The 20,134-nt window shown below is 43.2% G+C and overlaps 1 protein-coding gene across 1 annotated transcript in view; it reads right to left on the bottom strand.

The window, feature by feature from the left end:
* Positions 1-20,134, bottom strand: part of LOC145414591 (sodium channel protein 1 brain-like) — a 1,229,691-nt gene that overhangs the window by 1,057,375 nt on the left and 152,182 nt on the right. The window contains exon 3 of the mRNA XM_080284113.1: positions 2,740-2,948. Coding sequence (XP_080140239.1) covers positions 2,740-2,948 — 209 coding nt within the window. The remainder of the gene's footprint in view (positions 1-2,739; positions 2,949-20,134) is intronic.

Raw genomic sequence — 20,134 nt, forward strand, 5'->3', positions numbered from 1 at the left:
AGTAAGAGTTATGATAGATTTTTCGAACTGGAGGGGTTCGATACAGCCTTGGTTAACTCCTTCATAAATAAGGGGGTTTCCAATGATGAACAGAATCGCCAGGAGATAAGCATTAAGAAGGCTTCAAGGAAAAAAAAATACCAGACAGAAAATAATGTTCCGAAGCCCCCCATGATAAATGCACAAAACCAAATAGGCTAATCTAGGAAGAAGTGTTAAGAACCCTCACATATAACAAGAATAAGTCGCTAAGGAAAATATGTTGCGAAGTCTTATATAAATTACGTAAATATAAATCCCCAAGGAAGAAGTGTTACAGAACATCAAAAATAAATCACCGAGTAAAAGATGTTACGATGCCATGCATGCATTCATCATCCAGTCCAATTCCCAACATTTAAGGGAGTGATGACCAACCTCGCTCGCCCCTGAATGGCATTATGTGAGCAATAAACCCCAACCAAAAGACCGATGTAAACCTTTGGAGGCCTCATTCAGGTGCAGCGCCTTACTCCCCTCGACCACCAGGCGCCATTTGGTTATATGGCTACCAACCAGCGTAGTAATAGTTTTCGTGGGTTTTGAAGCCAATACGCAAAAAAGAAAACAAAACAAAGTAAAACAGAATAAAAAAATAACCAGCCAAAAGAGAGGTGTTACGATGGCTTTCACACACACACACACACACACACACACACACACACACACACACACACACACACACACAAGTGGACGTCTCACGGCCCTGACTGACAACGGGTGGACAAATGACATGTTATTGTCTCATTATTGGTTGGCTCGGGAGGGTTTGTGCTCAGGATGTGGGTAAATGTTTCTCGTGTGTATGTTTGTCTGGGCGAGTGTTTGTTCTGGAGGCCCTGTCTTCCTAGGGTCTCTCTCTCTCTCTCTCTCTCTCTCTCCGTGCGTCGCCTTATTCATACCTAAATTCTGACGTAAAAAAGAAAATAAACCCTTTAACGCAAGCAAGGTTGTGTGTGTGTGTGTGTGTGTGTGTGTGTGTGTGTGCGTGTGTGTGTGTGTGTGTGCAAGAACTTTTTTCCTTATCCTTCCTGCGAAAATATCTCAGCTACGACACCTTTTAAATTTCATCCTTGCTTCTAACAGACAAATTTATTCAGCATGGAGTAGCCTTTGAACTGGAAAGGTTAGGCATAGGCTTAACTAATGTTCTGAAACGGCCCCCATCAGCTGAATATAATCGTCTGCGGTAATAAAAATCGTCCTTCAATTATCAGTAGGCCCTTCTAAGTTAAATAAGTCAAATATTCTCCATCCTCATCAATCTCCGCTACTTCCGTCCTCAAACTCTACCATTTTTACTCTAATTTGGCCTAAAACTGCTATCTCTCCATCCTGAATGCTGAGATGTAACAATAGTTCAAAGCTAGAATATGATGCTAGTCACAAAAAAGCACCATGGAAAGGGTACTGAGCTGTGGCATTGTCTGTTTTCGCTACAGAGGTACGTGAAATATGCAACAAAAGGATGAAAATTAGTGCCCAAGTTATGGTGAAAAGAACTCTAGTATCACGAAGTAATTATAATTCATCCTCATCTATTTACTTTCCTCTTGTTTCTGTTTCACTCAGTTCTTTTTTCTTTCCCCGAACGATTTTATTCAGATTAGGAGACGTTTTCTCGATTAACCTCTTCACTAATAGCCTCCTCTTCTAAGTTAAATTAATTCTATAGTTAAAAGAATTTCCTGCAATATTAAGTGGTCGGAGTGAGGGTAAAAAGAGATTCCGCCTCACCTATCTTAGTCATCCCCGTCTCCTGACTAAGAAATAAATTACTGAAATATTATGTTTCCTCTTCTTTTTCTTGCTGTTTTTATAGTTATATTTTCCTGGCTGTCCCATCATTCACTCGGTTCCTTTTGCGTCTCTTCTTACGTCACGTTCCTTTCTTTTTCCTTTCCTCAGTTCTGTCTTTCACTTCCTCTCTCTCTCTCTCTCTCTCTCTCTCTCTCTCTCTCCATCATATCACAGGCGTTCATCATACTTTAGGGGTAAAACATTCTCCATCCTTATGTAGCTCAGCCACTATAAAGAACTAACACAAAATTCTCCTCCCACCATTGTCAATAGCCTCCATCCTCCAAACTGAATAGACTGATGAAAAAATGGTATTCATCGAATTGAAAAGGTTTAATAATCTTCAAACTCATCTATCTCAGTCACCCTTGTTTCCCGGCTAAATCCCCTCTTTCCATTTTCGCCTTCTCGGACAGCCAGCCCCCAAACCAAAACAAAGCGTCCGAAGATGCTCACTCGGCCTTGACTAGGGTTTGAGTCATGGAAAGGAGTTTTCAATTTTTAGCCATGACAAGAAATACATGATTTTTTAGTTACGGTGAGGAATATATATCTATATATATATATATATATATATATATATATATATATATATATATATATATATATATATATATATATATATACTGTATATATCTATCTAGCTATATATATATGACGAGGAATAATTTTTTTGTCATGGTGAGAATGAAGCATCTTTGTTGTCATGGCGAGGAACTTTCATTTTATGAGGACTATATATATATTTTTGTGATGGTGAGGATTTCTAAAAGTCCTGGTGAGAAATAGGCTGCACAAATTTTTAGTCACAGTAAGGGATACAAATAAATCCCTCCTCCCCCAAATCTACTACCATTTTGACCCTCCCCAAATCAAAACAAAGTGTCCGATTGTACTCACTCGGCCTGGGGTACGGTTTCAGTCCTGGCGAGGAAGACACAGTTGAGGAGGATCGTAGCCATGACCAGGTAATCGAAGAACTGGTTGGTGGAGAGGAATATGGCGGCCCGACGAAGGGGGTGCCATGGCGAGAAGAGAAACAGGGACTTGGAGGCGGAGAAACGATGGACGTAGTTCTTGCGAAACCGTTTGGACACCACGCAGAACGTCTGGAGGGGAGAAAGAGGAGGGGATGGGTTAGTATCAGCGATGGTGGTGATGATTTATGTGATGATGGTGGTGCTGGTGATGGCAAGATGATGGTGGAGGTGGTGATGTCGATGTCAGGGTGGTGGTGGTGGTGGTGGTGAAAAGGGAAGGAATGATGGGGATACCAGGGTGGTGTTAGTGGTGGTGTTGATGATAAGGGAAGGAATTATAGATGATGATGATGATAATGATAAGAGAAACTGATATAAACGACCGATTGTGATGACGATGATGGTGGTGATGGTGGTGGTGGTGAGAGATGAGGGCGGCATTATCTTACGTATGGTGTGGTGAGAGCGTGAGATGATCCATGGAGTTATTCTGGTGGTGATGGAGGTGATGATGGTGTTTTGATGGCGGGGACGGTACGGTAAGGTAGAGAGATGGCAGGTTTTATCTCTGTAGGGCGGGGATAAGGGTGATGATAGAGACAGCAATGACAGCTATAAGAGTGGCCATACAGACAGCACTGATAGCTATGAACAGAGTGAAGACAGGAAGCACTGACGGCTATGAAGAGAATGAAGACAGACAGCAATGATAGCTCTGATCAGGGTGAAGACAGAGACGGCAATGCTATGATAAGGGTCAAAAAGAAGACAATAATGAAAGTTATGGCAAATTATGGAAAGAGTGGAGGTAAAGCCAGCAATAACAGTTTTGATAAGCGTGAAGATACAGACGGCAATGATAAAAATGATAAGGATGGAGATAAAGACCGCAATGATAGCTACGAGGGAGGAGACAGAAACAGGAATGACAGTCTTGATAAAGTTGAATATAAAAACATCAGTGACAGCTGTGATACTGAAAATAATAATGCCCTTTCACCGGAACTGTCACATAATACCTATAACTAGCCTACACATAATACCTATAACGATAATTCCATGATGTAAAAAAACGTGATGGTGTGACTTCGAGAGTGGTGTTAACAGGCTAATTATCCTATTCAGCCGTGGGAGTCTTTTTCATTTTATTCCTGCCATCATCTGACTTTTTTTTTTCTTCAAATTAGGATAGAATTCTCGAACGGAAGGGGTTGGTATATCCTTCAGAATAGTAGCAGTTGTACTGCAAGGCTCATCTGAAAACATGAACCCCGTGGACTGTAGGTTAAGTTACCAATCTCATGCAGTCCATCATCTTACTTTTGGGGGCTAGGGAGGAAGCTGAGGGACGTTTGCATTACCAAACAGATGCAGCGCCCGGTTGTATCAATGCCACCATCTGAAGGGGCCTCTCTCCAGCACCAAGCCTTAAATAAACCCCTTCAGTGCAAAAGTCCCTTCCTAAGTTGAATAAAGTTATCCGGGGGCAGTAAGAATAAATACAATGATACTGTTGAGGGCAGTGGCTGGGATGGTGAAGATGGCATAAACTTCTAGGCAACTTAAATGGGAAAGTAACTGCGGTCGATCTTTGCTAACTAAAGACAGGGATGACAGGAACGGTGAAGATGAAGAAACTGAGTTCCATGACAAATATAACTGTGAAAAAGGCTAAAATATTTCACTAAAAACTGTTCTGATAATGATAAAGGTGGCTATGATGGTGAGGATGAGCATAAAAGTAAAATTGTTGATATTTATAACTTTGAACGTGCCTAAAATGTCTCTTTGCTAGCCATACTGGCAGGTGAGGCAGTGAGGATGAAGAGACCGATGATAGTGATATACTTGAAAAATGTCAGGTATAATAAGGATAAGGATACCTCTTATCATGTGTGTGTGTGTGTGTGTGTGTGTGTGTGTGTGTGTGTGTGTGTGTGTGTGTGTGTGTGTGTGTGTACGCACGTCCTTATATCCATGTGCATATTTGTGCGTCTAAGCTAATGTTAACTTGTGGGTATATGTCCAAGTAAATGAATAAATAAGTAAATACAATGAATAAACAGATTAAGTGTGAGGCGGGGTACATTTTAATTTCTGTTCTGGATGTTTTTCTGCTGCATTCTGGCTAAACAGACGATTTCAGTCAGCTTAGGAAAGACACTCAGCTTGCAGAGATTATTGGTAACCTTTTTGGAGCTCAGACGTCTCTCCTAAACTGAATAAAATTGTCTCCCATGCTGAATAAAATCGTCTGACGGTAGTAAGACTAAGACTAAATTTAATATTATGCCATCTTTGTGAAAGGTTACTCTTGCTTTCCTTAGACGATTTTCTTCAGCTTACGGGAGTCCTTCGTTAATTAAGAGGCTGATCACTTCTGTTCAATGACGCATTTTATATGTTATTTTTGCTACCACAAGACGATTCTATTTAGCTTAGGGGAGAGAGTTGGAACCTTTACTACAACTCCCCCGCCCTGATGTGAATAAAACTGTATGGTTGTAGCTAGGGAAAAAAAAAAAAACTCAAATTCGAAAAGTCTCCCAGAAGCATAATAAAATTCCTTGGAGACAGCAAGAACACACACACACACACACACACACACACACACACACACACACACACACACACACACACACTCAACGCGACACATTAACAGCACACAGAGGCCAACCCACACTCCATCATTCGGCTTACCCACACACACAAAAAATCACAACTTTAATTTACCAGGAAAAGACTGATAACCTCCGCATGCCACCGACAATAATAAAAAAAAATATTCCTAGCTTCACATTCGCAGCTATAATTCTAACATTCACTGGAAAATCATGTAGTTCCAGCTAAAATCATTAAGCTCAAGGACTCCTACATATTATTCTTGATATCTAATAATGTTTTTATTTACCATAGGATTACGTTTTTGGACTGGAGGGGTCGGATATAGTCTTGATAAACGTTTTTAGTATGAAGGGCCTTACCCATGATGAATAACGTCGACTCACTCTCACCTTAGGACTCACTCTCACCTTTGCACTCACTCTTACCTGAGGACTCACTCTTACCTTAGGACTCACTCTCACCTTTGGACTCGATTTCATTTAAATGTCCTGTATGTTGACATTATAAAGCCAGGTTACCATTTAACCTCACCAATGTTTCTATATAAATACCACAATTCATATAACACGCCATTATTACTTTTTTTTGCTATCAGTTGCTTTTAGTTCTTATATTTATTCTCTTTTTCCTTCATTTTTTGCTTTTCTGTTTTGTACTACTTTATCTTGTCTTCGTTGTATCTTTTAATTACACATCTTTTTTTTTAGTTCGTTTATTTATATATTTTTTTCCCATACAGAGCAGCTTACACGTGCTACTGGGCTTACAGATTTATTCTCTCTCATTAATTTTCCTTGCACTCCGGATCATCTTCTTTTTAATTTTCTTACGCGTGGCTTTTCCTCTTTCTTTCCATTTTTATTGTTTATTCTTCCTATATTTTCCTTACGTTCGAACTCCCAGACACCAGGGGAGACTCAAGCATGATAATTAAGCTACCTACTCTTTCGTCTCGTCTTCCTTTCTCCCCCAAACCCCCCTCCCTCCTCCTCCAGTCTCCACCTAACCTCCCTTTCCCCCTCCTCTAACACATAATTCAGGTCTTTATTATTTTTTCTAGGCCATTTCCTTCACGTTACAACCATCTTAAATTCAGCTCCCACTCTCGTCCTCCCTCCCAACTCTTTTTCCTTTTTCTTCCCACCTTTTCTCCCCGATCCTCTCCTCCTTTCATTCCCCCAAACTTCCCCCCCCCTTTCCCTTCTCCACCTCCCAACTCTTCCTCCCCCATGTCCCCTCTCTCCCTCCCTCATAAATTATAGTCTTCCCTGTTTTTTCTTTAGATTATACCAATATTCAGTTCACCTAGCCCCATCCCCCGTTTCTCCCTTCTTTCCACTCTTCGATTTACCTCTTCATCGCTTTTCCTTTCCCACATTCCCATCTTTCCTCCCTTTTTTTCGTTCGTTCACTTCCTCATTTCTATCCCTTTCTCCCCTCTCCCCATCTCTCCTCCTCCTCCTCCTCCTCACGTCCCATTCGTCCCCTCTCCCTCCCTCCCTCACCGGCCACCCCCTCTCCCTCCGGCACATACCGTAGGACACCGATATTCCAGGGAAGGTAACATTATCGGAAGACTTAGACCGGCCGGAGTGCACGGGGAATACTTCAGGGAATATGGTAATTATGCCGTCGATATTAGATTGGGGAGATGGGGGTGGGGGAGGGGGAAAGGGGGAGGAGGAGGGATGGGGAGAGGGAGGGGGGATTGGGGGGAGGAGGAGGGGGGAAACGGGAGGGAGGTGGGACAGGGAGAAGTAAGGGGAAGGAGTGGAGGTTGGATTTTGGGGTGGGGCTTGAGGTTCTTTTAGTGTGGGTGGACTGTGGAATGTGGGTTGGGGTGAGGGTTGAGAGGGGGTGGTGGATTTGGGGGTTTGAGATGGGGTGGAGGTTGGTATGAGTGGATTTTGGAGTGTGGGTTGATTGATGGAGGTTGATTGACGCGGATGTGGAGTGGAGGTAGGAGTGAAGAATTCGGGGATTGGAGGTTGAAGGTAAAGAGAGTTGTGAATGGATTTCGGGGTGTGTTTTTGGATCGTAGGAGTGTGTGGGGATGCGTGGGTGGGTAAGGATGGAGGAACTGAAGGATGAAGGTTGGGGTAAGAGGGATGTATGTTCTGTTATCAGATAAGTGGGAAATGGGGAGTGGATGGGTGCTGGGAGTGGACTGGAGGCCTTGGGAATGTGGATAGGGATGTGGGTGGGGATGTGGGTGAGTAAATGAAAGAGATGAGTTAAGGTTGGAGCCTGGGGTGGAGTGAGATATGAGTTCTGAGAAGCAAATGTGTTGGGTGGGGATGGATGATGGGATGTGGGTGGGTACTGGGATATGCTGATGATTTGTACTGATGAGGTATGGGTAGGTAGAGGAGCAGTGGGGACTGGAAGGTGAGAGGAAGCAGTGGAATTTGAAATATGGAGTGGTGAATGGAGGTTGGGAGTGTCGAGGGAGAGGGATCGGTCGTGGGGTATGGATTAGTGTTGAGGTTGAGGGTGTGTGGGTGGGGATGTGGGTGGTAAGTGGGTGGGAGGGGGATGGAGAGGGAGAGAGAGCTCCTAGGGTGGGATAGCAGCTTTGTAAACTGAGTGTTGAAAGTGCTGATCGGGGTGGCTTGGGGAGTGGATGGGTGTAAAGAAGTGAATGAAAAAATGCCACCTATCATTCGAAGCACAATAACTCATAGGTTTCAGTAATGAATATCGTCATCGCTGTCTATCTATCAGTCCTTAAACTTATAACCAGACGCCTTAATACCGGAAAAGGTAGGCCACAGACAAATCGCCTCCATGTCATTCTGACTTCTTCCATCGAACTACCTCTCTCTCTCCAACTAACACCTCCACCTCACTCACATATTGGCATCTCACCAACGAAACACCTAAGGCCACATCTATAAACCCCCCTAAATTTAAGCTGCGTATAATATTGCTTATTTATTTACTTAAGGCCGAGGATGAGTTGGAGGGGTGGAGTGGAGAGGTACATGAGAGAGGGGTGTGTGTGAGCTGGGGAGAGGGCACCGACATGGCGAGGGACAGGGCGACATGGAGGCGATTTGTTTGTGGCCGCCCCTTAAGGGATTAAAGCGTCTGGCAATAGTTAGATTTATGTCATCACAAGATACCAAACACTTCACAGGCATATTGGAGCGAGTAGTAATGTGACCCAATAGAAAAAAAAGAAAAGAAAAAATGGAATGTGCTTAATGTTGATTCTTGTAGACTTGCATATCGTGTTAAGTAATTAGAAGGCTTTATAAATACGGCCCTTTATCTTGTGGCCAATCCACTTTGAAACTACAAAAGGATGGCCATTAACATGCGAAATATCATGGAGTTTTAACAGTGCATATTGGCATTCCACACGCAAAAGGCGTTATATTATTAAACATGGAACTAAGACACCTCGCGATCATCTCGGATCGTATTCTAGGTGAAACAACAAGCATCCTAGCATCTCTTCCTTAGCGATTTATTTTGCTTATTCTCTTGCATGTTATCTATAGCATTTTAGTATCGACATGTCTGGAATCCATAACCTTCAGTAAAAGAGGATATTAAGGTGTAGAAGAAATCGCCAAGGACGAGGTGCTACTGAGTTTCCAAAGCAACTAATAACACTGCTCTTTATCTTGCGGGCGATCCATTTTGAAACACTTAAAAAAAAGGCACTTCATCTAGGAAACACATCATATAATGGGTCTATAACACTGAAAAATGGCACCTCACATACGGCGTCCATTATCTTTCGTCAGGACCATTATTTTACGCTGAAAAATGGGAGCGCCGTCTTGGTCTTCCTCTCCTCATCCCCCCATCATTCTCTCCTCATTCTCCCATCAGTCTCTCCTCATTCTCCCATCAGTCTCTTCTCATTCTCCCGTCATTCTCTCCTCATTCTCCCGTCTGTCTCTCCTCATTCTTCCATCATTCTCCTCTCATTCTCCCATCATTCTCTCCTCATTCTCCCATCAGTCTCTCCTCATTCTCTCATCAATGTCTCCTCATTCTCCCATCATTCTCTCCTCGTTCTTCCATCAGTCTCTCCTCATTCTCCCATCAATCTCTCCCCATTCTCCCATCAGTCTCTCCTCATTCTCCCATCAATTACCCCTCATTCTCTTCCCCTCATTCTCTCCCCAATCTCCCAATACCCTTTTCTCATTGTCTGTAAGTAAAGTCTGCTACAATATTTTTATCTTTCTTTTTTCCTTTTCTTTCTTTTTTCCTTCTTTTTCTTTCTTTCTTTTCCCCCCGGTTACCTCCTGACCATCCTACTCAGCATAAGCCACACCTCTCGCAGTGAAAGAGTTTGATTCAGTCTCCATTAACGGCTTCAAGATGACATGCATTTATATTTCACCCCTAATGCCACCAGACGATTATCTCAGACGGTTTTACTCAGCGTACGAGAGACCGACACTAGGATCAACCCCATGAATCCAGTGACGTGGTTTCCAGTTAAATTTTACCACAAACAGACGATTTTTTTTGCTCATCTCACGAAGGATCTCTGGCAATGAAGGGGTTAATTAAGACCGTATCATATTAAATCCCTTAAGCTCGAAAGTCTCTCAAGCTGATTAAAGCCGTCTGGATGTAGCAAAAATTAACTAAATAATACGATATGCCGTCGGAGTGAAGAGGTTAATGAAGATCGTTTGTAGCCATTTCACATTCACAGATCTCACCTAATCCACACGAAATCATTTGGTTTAGGTGAACATAAAACAAGTACTAAAGTCCTATAGAGATGCGGGACCATGAGGGCTGCAATATGGGACATCGCTGAAGTATACGGAAGTGAAGAATCTTGCAGGCAACATTCCTTAGGGAGTGACTGACTGATTAGGTCGCTTCAAAAGATGCTCCCGTATCTAAACAAACGTTATCACAACTAGGGGTCTCCTCTGACGTGAATAAAATAGTTGGAAGGAACCCTTCTGGGGGCGTAGGAGTGGCCGAGGCTTGCCCTGTGACCTTGACCTCTGACCGATTATTCCACAAATCGACTCCCTTCCTTCTTTCTCTACCATCGACCTTTCCGCCATGTCTTGTCAGAGTCAGATAAAACCATTAAATCTGAAGTTGCTATTAGTGACCTTGACTTTGAACTATTCCAAAAAGCAGCATGTACACCCTTTGGCTGACCCTTAATTTTTCCACCAAGGTTGGCTAAAATGGGATAAAGACGGAGTTATTTTATTCACGGCCAGACAGACAGACAGACAGACTTTGACCAAACATAACACTCATTCTCGCCTCCCAAGCGCGGGTATGAAAAATCTGCCATCGCACTAAAAGGGGTTAATGGAAACTGTCGCTAAAGTGTAACACCATTGCAATTACCTGGGGCGGAATTGCATTGTTGACCGGCACGTTGCGACACAGCTACTCCCAAAAACCAGGTCATATCGCAGCGGGAGGGAGAGGAGTAGGCGAGGGGGATGGGGGGGAAAGGGGGAGTGTCCAGGGAAGGGAAAAGGCACCTGGGATTGAGGTTAATTAAAGTGCTTGATGGATGGAGGGAGTTTGTATTTTTTCGTGTGTGGTGGATGTTAAGGCGGGCTGGAACTCGCGAATGAGGTTACTGTGACAAAGGGCGGAAAGAGAAGAATGTGTGAGGGTGATGGAGTGAAGAGAAGTGTTGGGGTGATTGGACGAAGAGAGAGAACGTGTGGGTGTGATGGAGTGAAGAGATTGTGTTAGGGGTGGGTGATGTGATTAGAAATTGTGTGGGGGTGAAGCTGACTTTGAGAGATTGTGTGGCTGTGGAGTGAAGGGGAGAAAAACAATCTTGAGAGCACGATGGAGAGAGAGGTGATTGTGTAAGTAGGGTGGGGGAGATGGGGTGAAAAGTGATTGCATGGGGGTGGAAGGTGATGGAGTGAAGTGACTGTGTGGGGGTGGGAAGTGACGGGGTTATGTGATTGTGTGAAGGTGGGGAGTGGCCGGGTGAAGTGATTGTATATGAAGACAGGGTGGAAAGAAAATTTATTAGGATGGGGTGAAAAATATAATGGATTTAATATATGGACGTTGTAGAGGGTGAAGATTATTGGTACCGTGATAAAGGTAAGACGAGAATAAAGGATTGATGGATCTGGCCAGTATATAGATGTAAAAGTGAAGGACGAAAAATGAGAGAGAGAGAGAGAGAGAGAGAGAGAGAGAGAGAGAGAGAGAGAGAGAGAGAGAGAGAGAGAGAGAGAGAGAGAGATACTGGAATTGACTGAGGTTCTGAGGAGTGAAAGACGAGGTTTTTATGAAGCAGAATGAGAACTGGAGTCTGACAGATCAAGGTTGCTAAGAGTGAGGGATAAAAGATGGTAAGATACTGCAATAAAAATGTAGGTAAAAATATAAAAGAACATGGTGGTTGAAATAATTGGTTGTTGTAAAGAGAGATTTGAAAGTTAAAATGAGATTAGAGAAAACGGTGTAAAAGTGACAAGAGGCTAAAGCATTGAGTTTGGTGAAGCTGAATTATGTGGTTAGTCAGTGAAGACGGCAGGGAGGGTGAAAAATGAGGTAAGAGACTAAAGTGGAAAGAGGATAAAACATGAGAGTACGATGAAACTGATATATGAGGTTGAAATATGAGAACTGGGGTTATTAAGGACAAGGTTTAAAGTGGGAGGTTAAAATATATCGTTAAAAAAGTAAGGCGAGGTTGAAAAATGAGATTGCCGTCAATGGACAGTGTAAAATGCGGTCATAAAGGAGCAAGGAGTGAAAGGCTGACATACTGACATGAAGACTGATGCGGGAAGTGACAGTGATGGAAAGGATGATTATGATACCTGATGGAGGTACAGAAAAGTGGCAAAGAATGGTTGGAGGAGATACAGAAAAGTGACAAAGACAGTGATGTTTAGTAGAGATATAAAGTGGCAAAGATTGTGATGTCTAATGGTGACATACAGAAGGAACAAAGACTGATTTTTGGTGGAAATACAGGAAAGAGGCAAAGATTGTGATGTTCAGTTGAGATATAAAATGGCAAACACTTGGTGAAGTTGAAGAAGGGAATGCAGTGGAAAGATGACGAAAGAAAGTCTAGTAAGGATGAGGAGGAGGGGTTGAATAAGAAATAGAAAAAAGGTGGACAAAAGGAAGAGAGGGGGGGAAAGGAGGGAGGGGAAAGAGAAGAAAAATGGAGAAGTGACAAACATTTGCATTAGTCGAAGGAGGGTAAGGTGAAAACCATTAGTAAAAAAAATTAGAATAACGATGAAGAGGAGAAAAAAATAGAAGAAAAGAGGAGAAGAAAAGGAGAAAATACGAGGGAGAGAGAAGAATAAATAAGGAGAAGGGGAAGAGAAACTGAAAGATAATTTGAAAGGTCAAGAGAACCGCGATACAACTCCAGCCTGAAGGTTGCCCATTACAGTACTAGTCTTTCATCACTGCACACCCGACAGGAGGGACTATTGAGGGAACACCCCGCCCTGCGTTACTCTCGACCCCCCAGCATTATTTTTACCTCTTAGAATATATGACGTGGTGCTGGAAAGGGATACCTTCACGTGGTGGCACCGATGTAACCAGGCGGCTCAACTGCCCGGTTATACAAACGTCCCTCAACTACATCCCTATCCACCCAAAAGGAGGATGGTGTACTGCGAGACAAGGGCAGTTTCAGCCTGCAGTCCACCGGGTTCACGTTTCAGATGAGCCTTGGATTACACTACTACTACAGGCTTATGACGCACACCTGCTATATTTTATCTATTTCTTTCGGCAGACGATTTCATTCAGCTTAGTTGATACTATTATTTCTAGCTGGAGGGGTTACATAGTCTTGATTAAACCCGCCAAGACGAGACATCTTTGTAAGTTGAATAAAATCGTCTGAAGTAATACGTCATCGTAGCTAAGGATCTTTCTCAAGACTGAAAGGGTAATTTTAACCAACCCATCCTTTTACTTTATTCCTTGTTTTTCAAGGACATTATTCTGTGAGCGACTTTCTGGCGTGGAAGAGTTAGTTATTTTGGTAACCCTTTCAATATGAGGCATTTCCAACATATATCTGACTGACAGTATCAGGACTTACCTAAAAAAAAAAAGTCATAGGTGTGAAGTGGAGATACTCTGTATAAGGGGATGTACGGGACACTTGTAAGCTCGCGTTCACATGGAGGAGAAGGAGAAGGAGGAGGAGGAGGAGGAGGAGGAGGAATAGTAATAATAATAATAATAAGACGAGGAGGAGGAGGAGAAGGAAGAGGAAATGTACTGTATAGATCGTATTTCTTTGTACATGCAACGAGGTAAAAGAGGGCATAACAGGCAATTATAAGCTTGATGAGGGGAATCACCGAGTTTATCCCTTCAGTGACGACTGGGACTCTGAGTTTCGTGCATGTGTGTGTGTGTGTGTGTGTGTGTGTGTGTGTTGGGACTGGTAAGACTGATAACGCCCTGTCCCACACTGTAGCCAGAAATAGTCCTGGAACAACCCACGCCAACGCCACCACAGTTAAAATACCTCGGCTCGGCACGCGGCACTCACCCCATCGGCCCCTCGGTCATTTGGTCAACCGGGGTTTTGCCTCTTTCTGCCGGTGACGTAATTTTCTCACTTTATTCTTGCTACTTACGGGCGATTTTTTCTTTCCAACTTGCAAGATACTTATAATAGTGAAAATGGTAATGAATGCTATTCCAGTCCAGTTCATTCCCAAGTATATTATAATAGTTTGGAAAGAAGTAGAATCGAGCTAAAAAATAGACGTAAATAAATAAAATACATCTGTCTGAGGGGATTAATGTCTTCACTCCTATGACGATTTTACCATTTCTAGCAGACCACCCCGGACGATTTTTTTCAGCTTAAGGGAGACTTTTCTGAACTAGATGAATTAGATTTGACATGAATTAACCACTTTACTATTACCAAGCCTTCTTAAGTTCACCAAGATCGTGTAGTATAAGCCTAACTAAAAAAATAATAAATAAATAAATAAATCAGTAACTAAATAAATGAAGACGACCGTAATGAAGGGTACACTTCCTTCCTACGATTACACCTCTTTATATATTTTTCCTACTGCCACACGATTTTATTCAGCTTGCAACACCCTGAAGGAGAGAAGAGGTTACTGAGTGCTATATCTAACACCTCCATCCCTAAAAGTCTTTCTCAGTATCAGTAAAATCATCCCAACACAACATGAATGGAATAAATCATCACACTGAAAGGATTACCCCCACAAAACACCCTGGGATACAAGACGATTTTTTTTTAAAATCTAGGTACTAGCAAGAGATTTTTATTACCTGAGAAAAGCATCTGAGCCTTTACGAGTTAAAATCCCCTCTTCTCTGCAATCCAGATGACGTCCGGTTTAGTTTATTGATGCCGCTACCAGACGATTTTATTTGATCTAGGAAAGGCTTTTCGTATTGAAGGGCTTTTTTTACGGCTAACCCTAACCCCTCTATAGTTCATTCATTTTAACCTGGCGGATTTTTTTAATGTCCTTTTGAAACTTATTTCTCATAGGCGAGGTGTAGAATAGGACAGTACTACGGCTCAACATCCTTTCCTAAACACTCCTTCCTGACTAGCATCATACCGTGGTGTTACTCCAATCTTACTGCACAACACTGACCATGGGGAGATTCAGTGTTATGCCTACTAAGAGTGAACAGAGTAAAGTTCGAAATGCCTGTCTTAAGCTGAATAAAATCTTCAGGAGAAACAAGAACGAGAGTAACAACACGTCCCCGGCCTGAAGAGGTAGAGAAAGGGCTGTCAGGCCACTGTGGAGCTTTTAGTCTACGTAACGACAGATGACAGTAGACATCTGAAAGTGAAAGAGGGGAGGGGAGAGGAGGGGAGGAGGGGAGAGGAGAGGGGTGGGGAGGGAGGGGAAGGGAAGGGGAGGGAGGGGAGGGGATGACAAGTCAAGGGAGGGGAAGGGAGGGGAGGAGAGGGGAAGGGAAGGGTGAGGGGAGTGTGGAAGGAGAAGGCGAAGGAGAAGGGGAAATGAGGAAGGGTGAGGGGAGTGTGGAAGGAGAAGGCGAAGGAGAAGGGGAAATGAGGAAGGGTGAGGGGAGTGTGGAAGGAGAAGGCGAAGGAGAAGGGGAAATGAGGAAGGAACGCTGCAGAAGGTAGAATGGGGGGAGGAGAAGGGGAAGGAGGAGGAGGAGAAGTGGAGGAGGAGGGACAGGGGAGGGTGAGAGGAAGGTGAAGGAGGGAAAGGGAGAGTGGGGAAGGGAGAAGACTTGAGAAGGGGAAAGGGGAGGAACAGGGAAGAGTGAGTGGAAGGAAAGAAGGGAGAGGGGAAGTGGAGAGGGTGGAAGGGTGCGGGAAAGGGGAGGTGTAGTAGGAGAGGAGATGGAAGAGGGGAAGTGGGGGAGAAGAGTATGGGGGAGGGGGGGGCTGAGGGGGAAAAAGCATAATGAGATGGGAGAAGGGGAGAAGGTAAGGAGAGAGGGAGAGGTTAATCAGGTCCAAGAAAGAGGAAAGGGTAGTGGCGAGAGGTGTGGAAAGAGGAAGGGGGTTTCCTCTTTAATCACTTTACTAACACTTACCTGCTGTATTCTTCTCTCAGAGGATTTTATTCAGCAGGGAGCACACAACGCTCGGACTGAAGGGGTAATAAACAGTTTCCTTTTTCCACTAATCAGATGTGACTCTTACTTGGTCAAAAAATTCGTTGCTACTCCCAGACGGTTTCATTCGGCTTGTAATCTTTTTGAGTATAGACCGAGCAGTTCGTTCCCTGAAGACCAGCACCTACCACCAGATGGCGTCTCTCTCTCTCTCTCTCTCTCTCTCACACACACACACACACACACACACACACACACACACACACACACACACACACACACACACACACACACACACTAAAAACACAGAATAAAAAATAATCTCTTTGTCCCCACTGAGAAAGAAGAGAGAAAATGGCCAAGAAACACGTCACACTGTTCTTCCTATTAGGGTACAAAAGGTCTTTAAAAAATCCGAGGGTTGGAGTCACGAACGCTGTCTCACATATTTAGCAATTTTCGTATAGTTGAACCCCTTCCATACGATGACGCACTATATTATTTACTGAATCCTGTGAGCATTGCAAGCGTAAGCACGAATCCAAGAGCCATAGAATCATCATGAGTTGTTCAGATCCTTAAAATTATCTTAAGATATTTGTACGCAACTCAAGATTATCAGACCACAGTAGGACATTCGTAAGTTGCTGAAGACCATGAAATCATCGTACAACATTAGTAAGTTGCTGAGAACCGAAAATTCAGAGACATTCCCAACTTGCACAGGAGTTCTGTAGTTGCTCAGCTGGTTCGTATCCTGGTTTGGTGAGATATTCCTGGTCAGGATCAATAAAATATGAATTAACTTTCGTCTGATTAGCCAGGGTCATATGGGAGAAGGAATATCACTGTTGTTATTTTTATTTATTTATTTTGCTACCGCGACCTTTCCCATACATCTCATTTCCCCTTATCTCTCTCTTCTCCTTACCTCTCTTCCCTACATCTCCTCCCCATATTCTCCTCTTCCCTACCTCTCATTCCCTTACCTCTCTTCCCTACCTCTCCTCTCCACACCTCTCCACCCCGTACCTCTCTATCCTACTTCTCTTCCTCATACCTCTCTTCCGCATCTCTCTTCCCCAATCCAACCCTCTTTTACATACCTCTGTACCCCGTACCTCTCTCGTCTATACCCTCTCTTTCCTCCTCTTCTCCAGTCCTCCCTCCTTTTCCTCGCTCCCTCCCCATATATCCATCAGCTGTCATCCCCCTTCGCCGCAGATCCCCAAGGCCTCCCCAGCATGGCATAAACAACTTCTCCCCCATCCTCTTCACCCCGCCACTCACCCCCTCACTGTTGATTTACATACCCTCCATCCGTCTGTCATAAGCGGAGGATGGGAAGAGCACTCTGTCCCCTTATTTGTTTTGATGTATGTCTAGCTGCCTGTCTGTTTGTCTATAATGTGTCTGTCTAGCTGCCTGTTTGTTTATCTGTTTATCCGTCTGTCTGTCTGTCTGTTTATCCGTCTAGCTGTCTGTCTGTTTGTCTGTATGTCTGTCTAGCTGCCAGTCTGTTTATTTGTTGTTTGTCCGTTTATCTGTTTATCCTGTCTACCTTCATGCCTACCTAGTTGTCTGTCAGTTTACCTCCTTATCAGCTTATCTTGTCAGCCCTTCTGTCTAAGTCCGTCCAAGTACCTGTCTATTTATCTATCTGTCTGCCATTATTTAGGTAGCAAAACACACACACACACACACACACACACACACACACACACACACACACACACACACACACACACACACACACACACACACACTTAAAATCCTCTGTATTACAATTCCCTCCCGCCCCTCCAAGTCACCCTCCCACATGTACTCCAGCACTCAGACTCTTCGCTTCGTTCTCGGTCAGCCTCTTCACATCCTTTCATGGGCCTCATTAATCTGGATTTTTTCCCTAAGCCCATTGATAACCATATGTTTTTCCTTCACACACACACACACACACACACACACACACACACACACACACACACACACACACACACACACACACTCATGAAGCAAATTAAAATAACTTAAAAATAGAAGAAACGCTGAGACAGTTTATATATATATTCGAGATAAGATCACTATTATTCAACAAAGGAGAGGCTGTTTAAACTGGAGAGGTTAGATATAGTTCTAATTAATCCCTTCAGTGCTAGATGTCGCTGTCAATCCGAATAAAATCTCTCAGATATAGCAAGAATAAAATAATACATCCCAGTGAAAGGGGTAATAAGAAAAAAGTTATTAATATTCCACACAAAATCTCTCGTAAACTAAATATACATTGACCTACATCACCAATCACAAAGCATTATATTTAGTTTCATCACAAACACTTCAAATCACTCATCATTCAAGCCCTCGAAATTAACCACAGACTTAATTAATAATGGCCAATGGTTAATATTTCAACATAATCGCTCTCTTCATCAACACCTCCCTCTCAAAATTTTCCACATAACATTAGCTAAAATGATTACAAATTAGTATTTCATGAACCACCATTCAGTTTTATCATGAGTAAAGTCCTGGAAATTGTCTGTAATATATTTTTCATGAACGCTTCCACTCACCCAGAATTCAATTTTTTCAAACTATCCACTAAATTAAATAAGAATATCTAACAAACATTCCCCTTATGCGTTCGTAAAAGAGGGTAAAATTAAATTCTGAACAACTCCAAACTCTCAAAATTAACTATATTGAAATTCTAAAAATTTTCTTCATAGAGGTATCCATCTATTCACAAAATATTCAAAGTTATTCACAAATTCATGGAAAATAATGGCTAAAATTTATCCGACCAAAACATTTGTGGAAGAAGAGATATAAAGAAACTCTGGTGTTGTGTTTACAGGTCGGGCAGTCAAAAGTTTGGCATGGGTGTGTAAATTACTTGACAGGAACGACCTCTTCGTCTTGTGCCGGGTCTATAAACCTGTCCACGATGAAACTTGGCTGGCACACACACAAACACATCCATACATACACACAAACACACATACATACATTCACACGCACACACACACCTAATTATATACACACATATACACGCACATACATACATACATACATACATATATAAACAGATACTCAGATACATACGTACAAATATAACTACAATAATACATGCATACACGTTCATACATACATGAATATCTTCTGTGCCAGTCTGTCTGTCTGTCTTCTCTCTCTCTTTCTTTCTTTCTCTCTCTCTCTCTCAAAAAAAAAAAAAAAAAAAAAGGGACACCAATCACTGAGCTGTAACTTATTTTCTACAGACCATTTCAGTTACCATTAAATAAAAACCACTCTTAAAGACACACACACACACACACACACACACACACACACACACACACACACTTATCATCACCATCATTATCACCATCATCATCATCATCATCATCATTATATCCTACTGTCACACAAAAACTGTACCCATTCCTCGTTCATGGGTAGCTTAACACGCACAAGGGGAAGGAAAGGCGGGGGGAGGGTAAGGAAGAGGAAGAGAAGGAGAGGGAGAAAGAGTGGGGGTGAGGGGAGAGAAGAGGGAAGGGGGAAGAGAGAATAAGGGTAAGGTAAAGAGGAGAGGGAGGGAAGGGAAGAGAAAGGAAAATGAAAGGGTGAAGAAAAGGGAAATGGGTGTGAGGGATAGAGAGGAGAGAGAAAGGGGAAAAGAGGTATGGGAGAAAGAGAAGAGAGGGGGAAGGGGAACAGATATAAAGAAATTGATGTTGCGAGAAGGGAGGGAGGGAGAAAGAGGAAGGGAACAAAAGGGAGAAAAGGGAAGGCGGAGGGGGAGGAAAGGGGAAGGAAAAGAGAAGGAGAAGGTTGGGGAGGGGGAAAAGGGTCGGGTGGGCCTAATAAGCCACCGGGGGATTCCTTCACGCCATACCGCTGCCTGTGGGGAAGGAGGGAGGGGAAGGGAAGGGGAGGAGGGAGGGGAAGGAAGGGGGAGGAAGGAGGGGAAGGTAAGGAGGGAGAGAGAGAGGGAGGTGGTAGGAAGGAATAAGGAAAGTGGATGAAGAGAGGGAGAGGGGAGGCGGTCGAAAAGGGGGTGATGGAGAGAGGCAGAGAATGAGGTAAGGGGAGGGGAAATAAAGTAAAGGGAGGGAGTG

This window comes from Coenobita brevimanus, chromosome 100, assembly GCF_032717465.1.
Source record: "Coenobita brevimanus isolate Jiangsu-jjx chromosome 100, ASM3271746v2, whole genome shotgun sequence".
Lineage (NCBI taxonomy): Eukaryota > Metazoa > Arthropoda > Malacostraca > Decapoda > Coenobitidae > Coenobita > Coenobita brevimanus.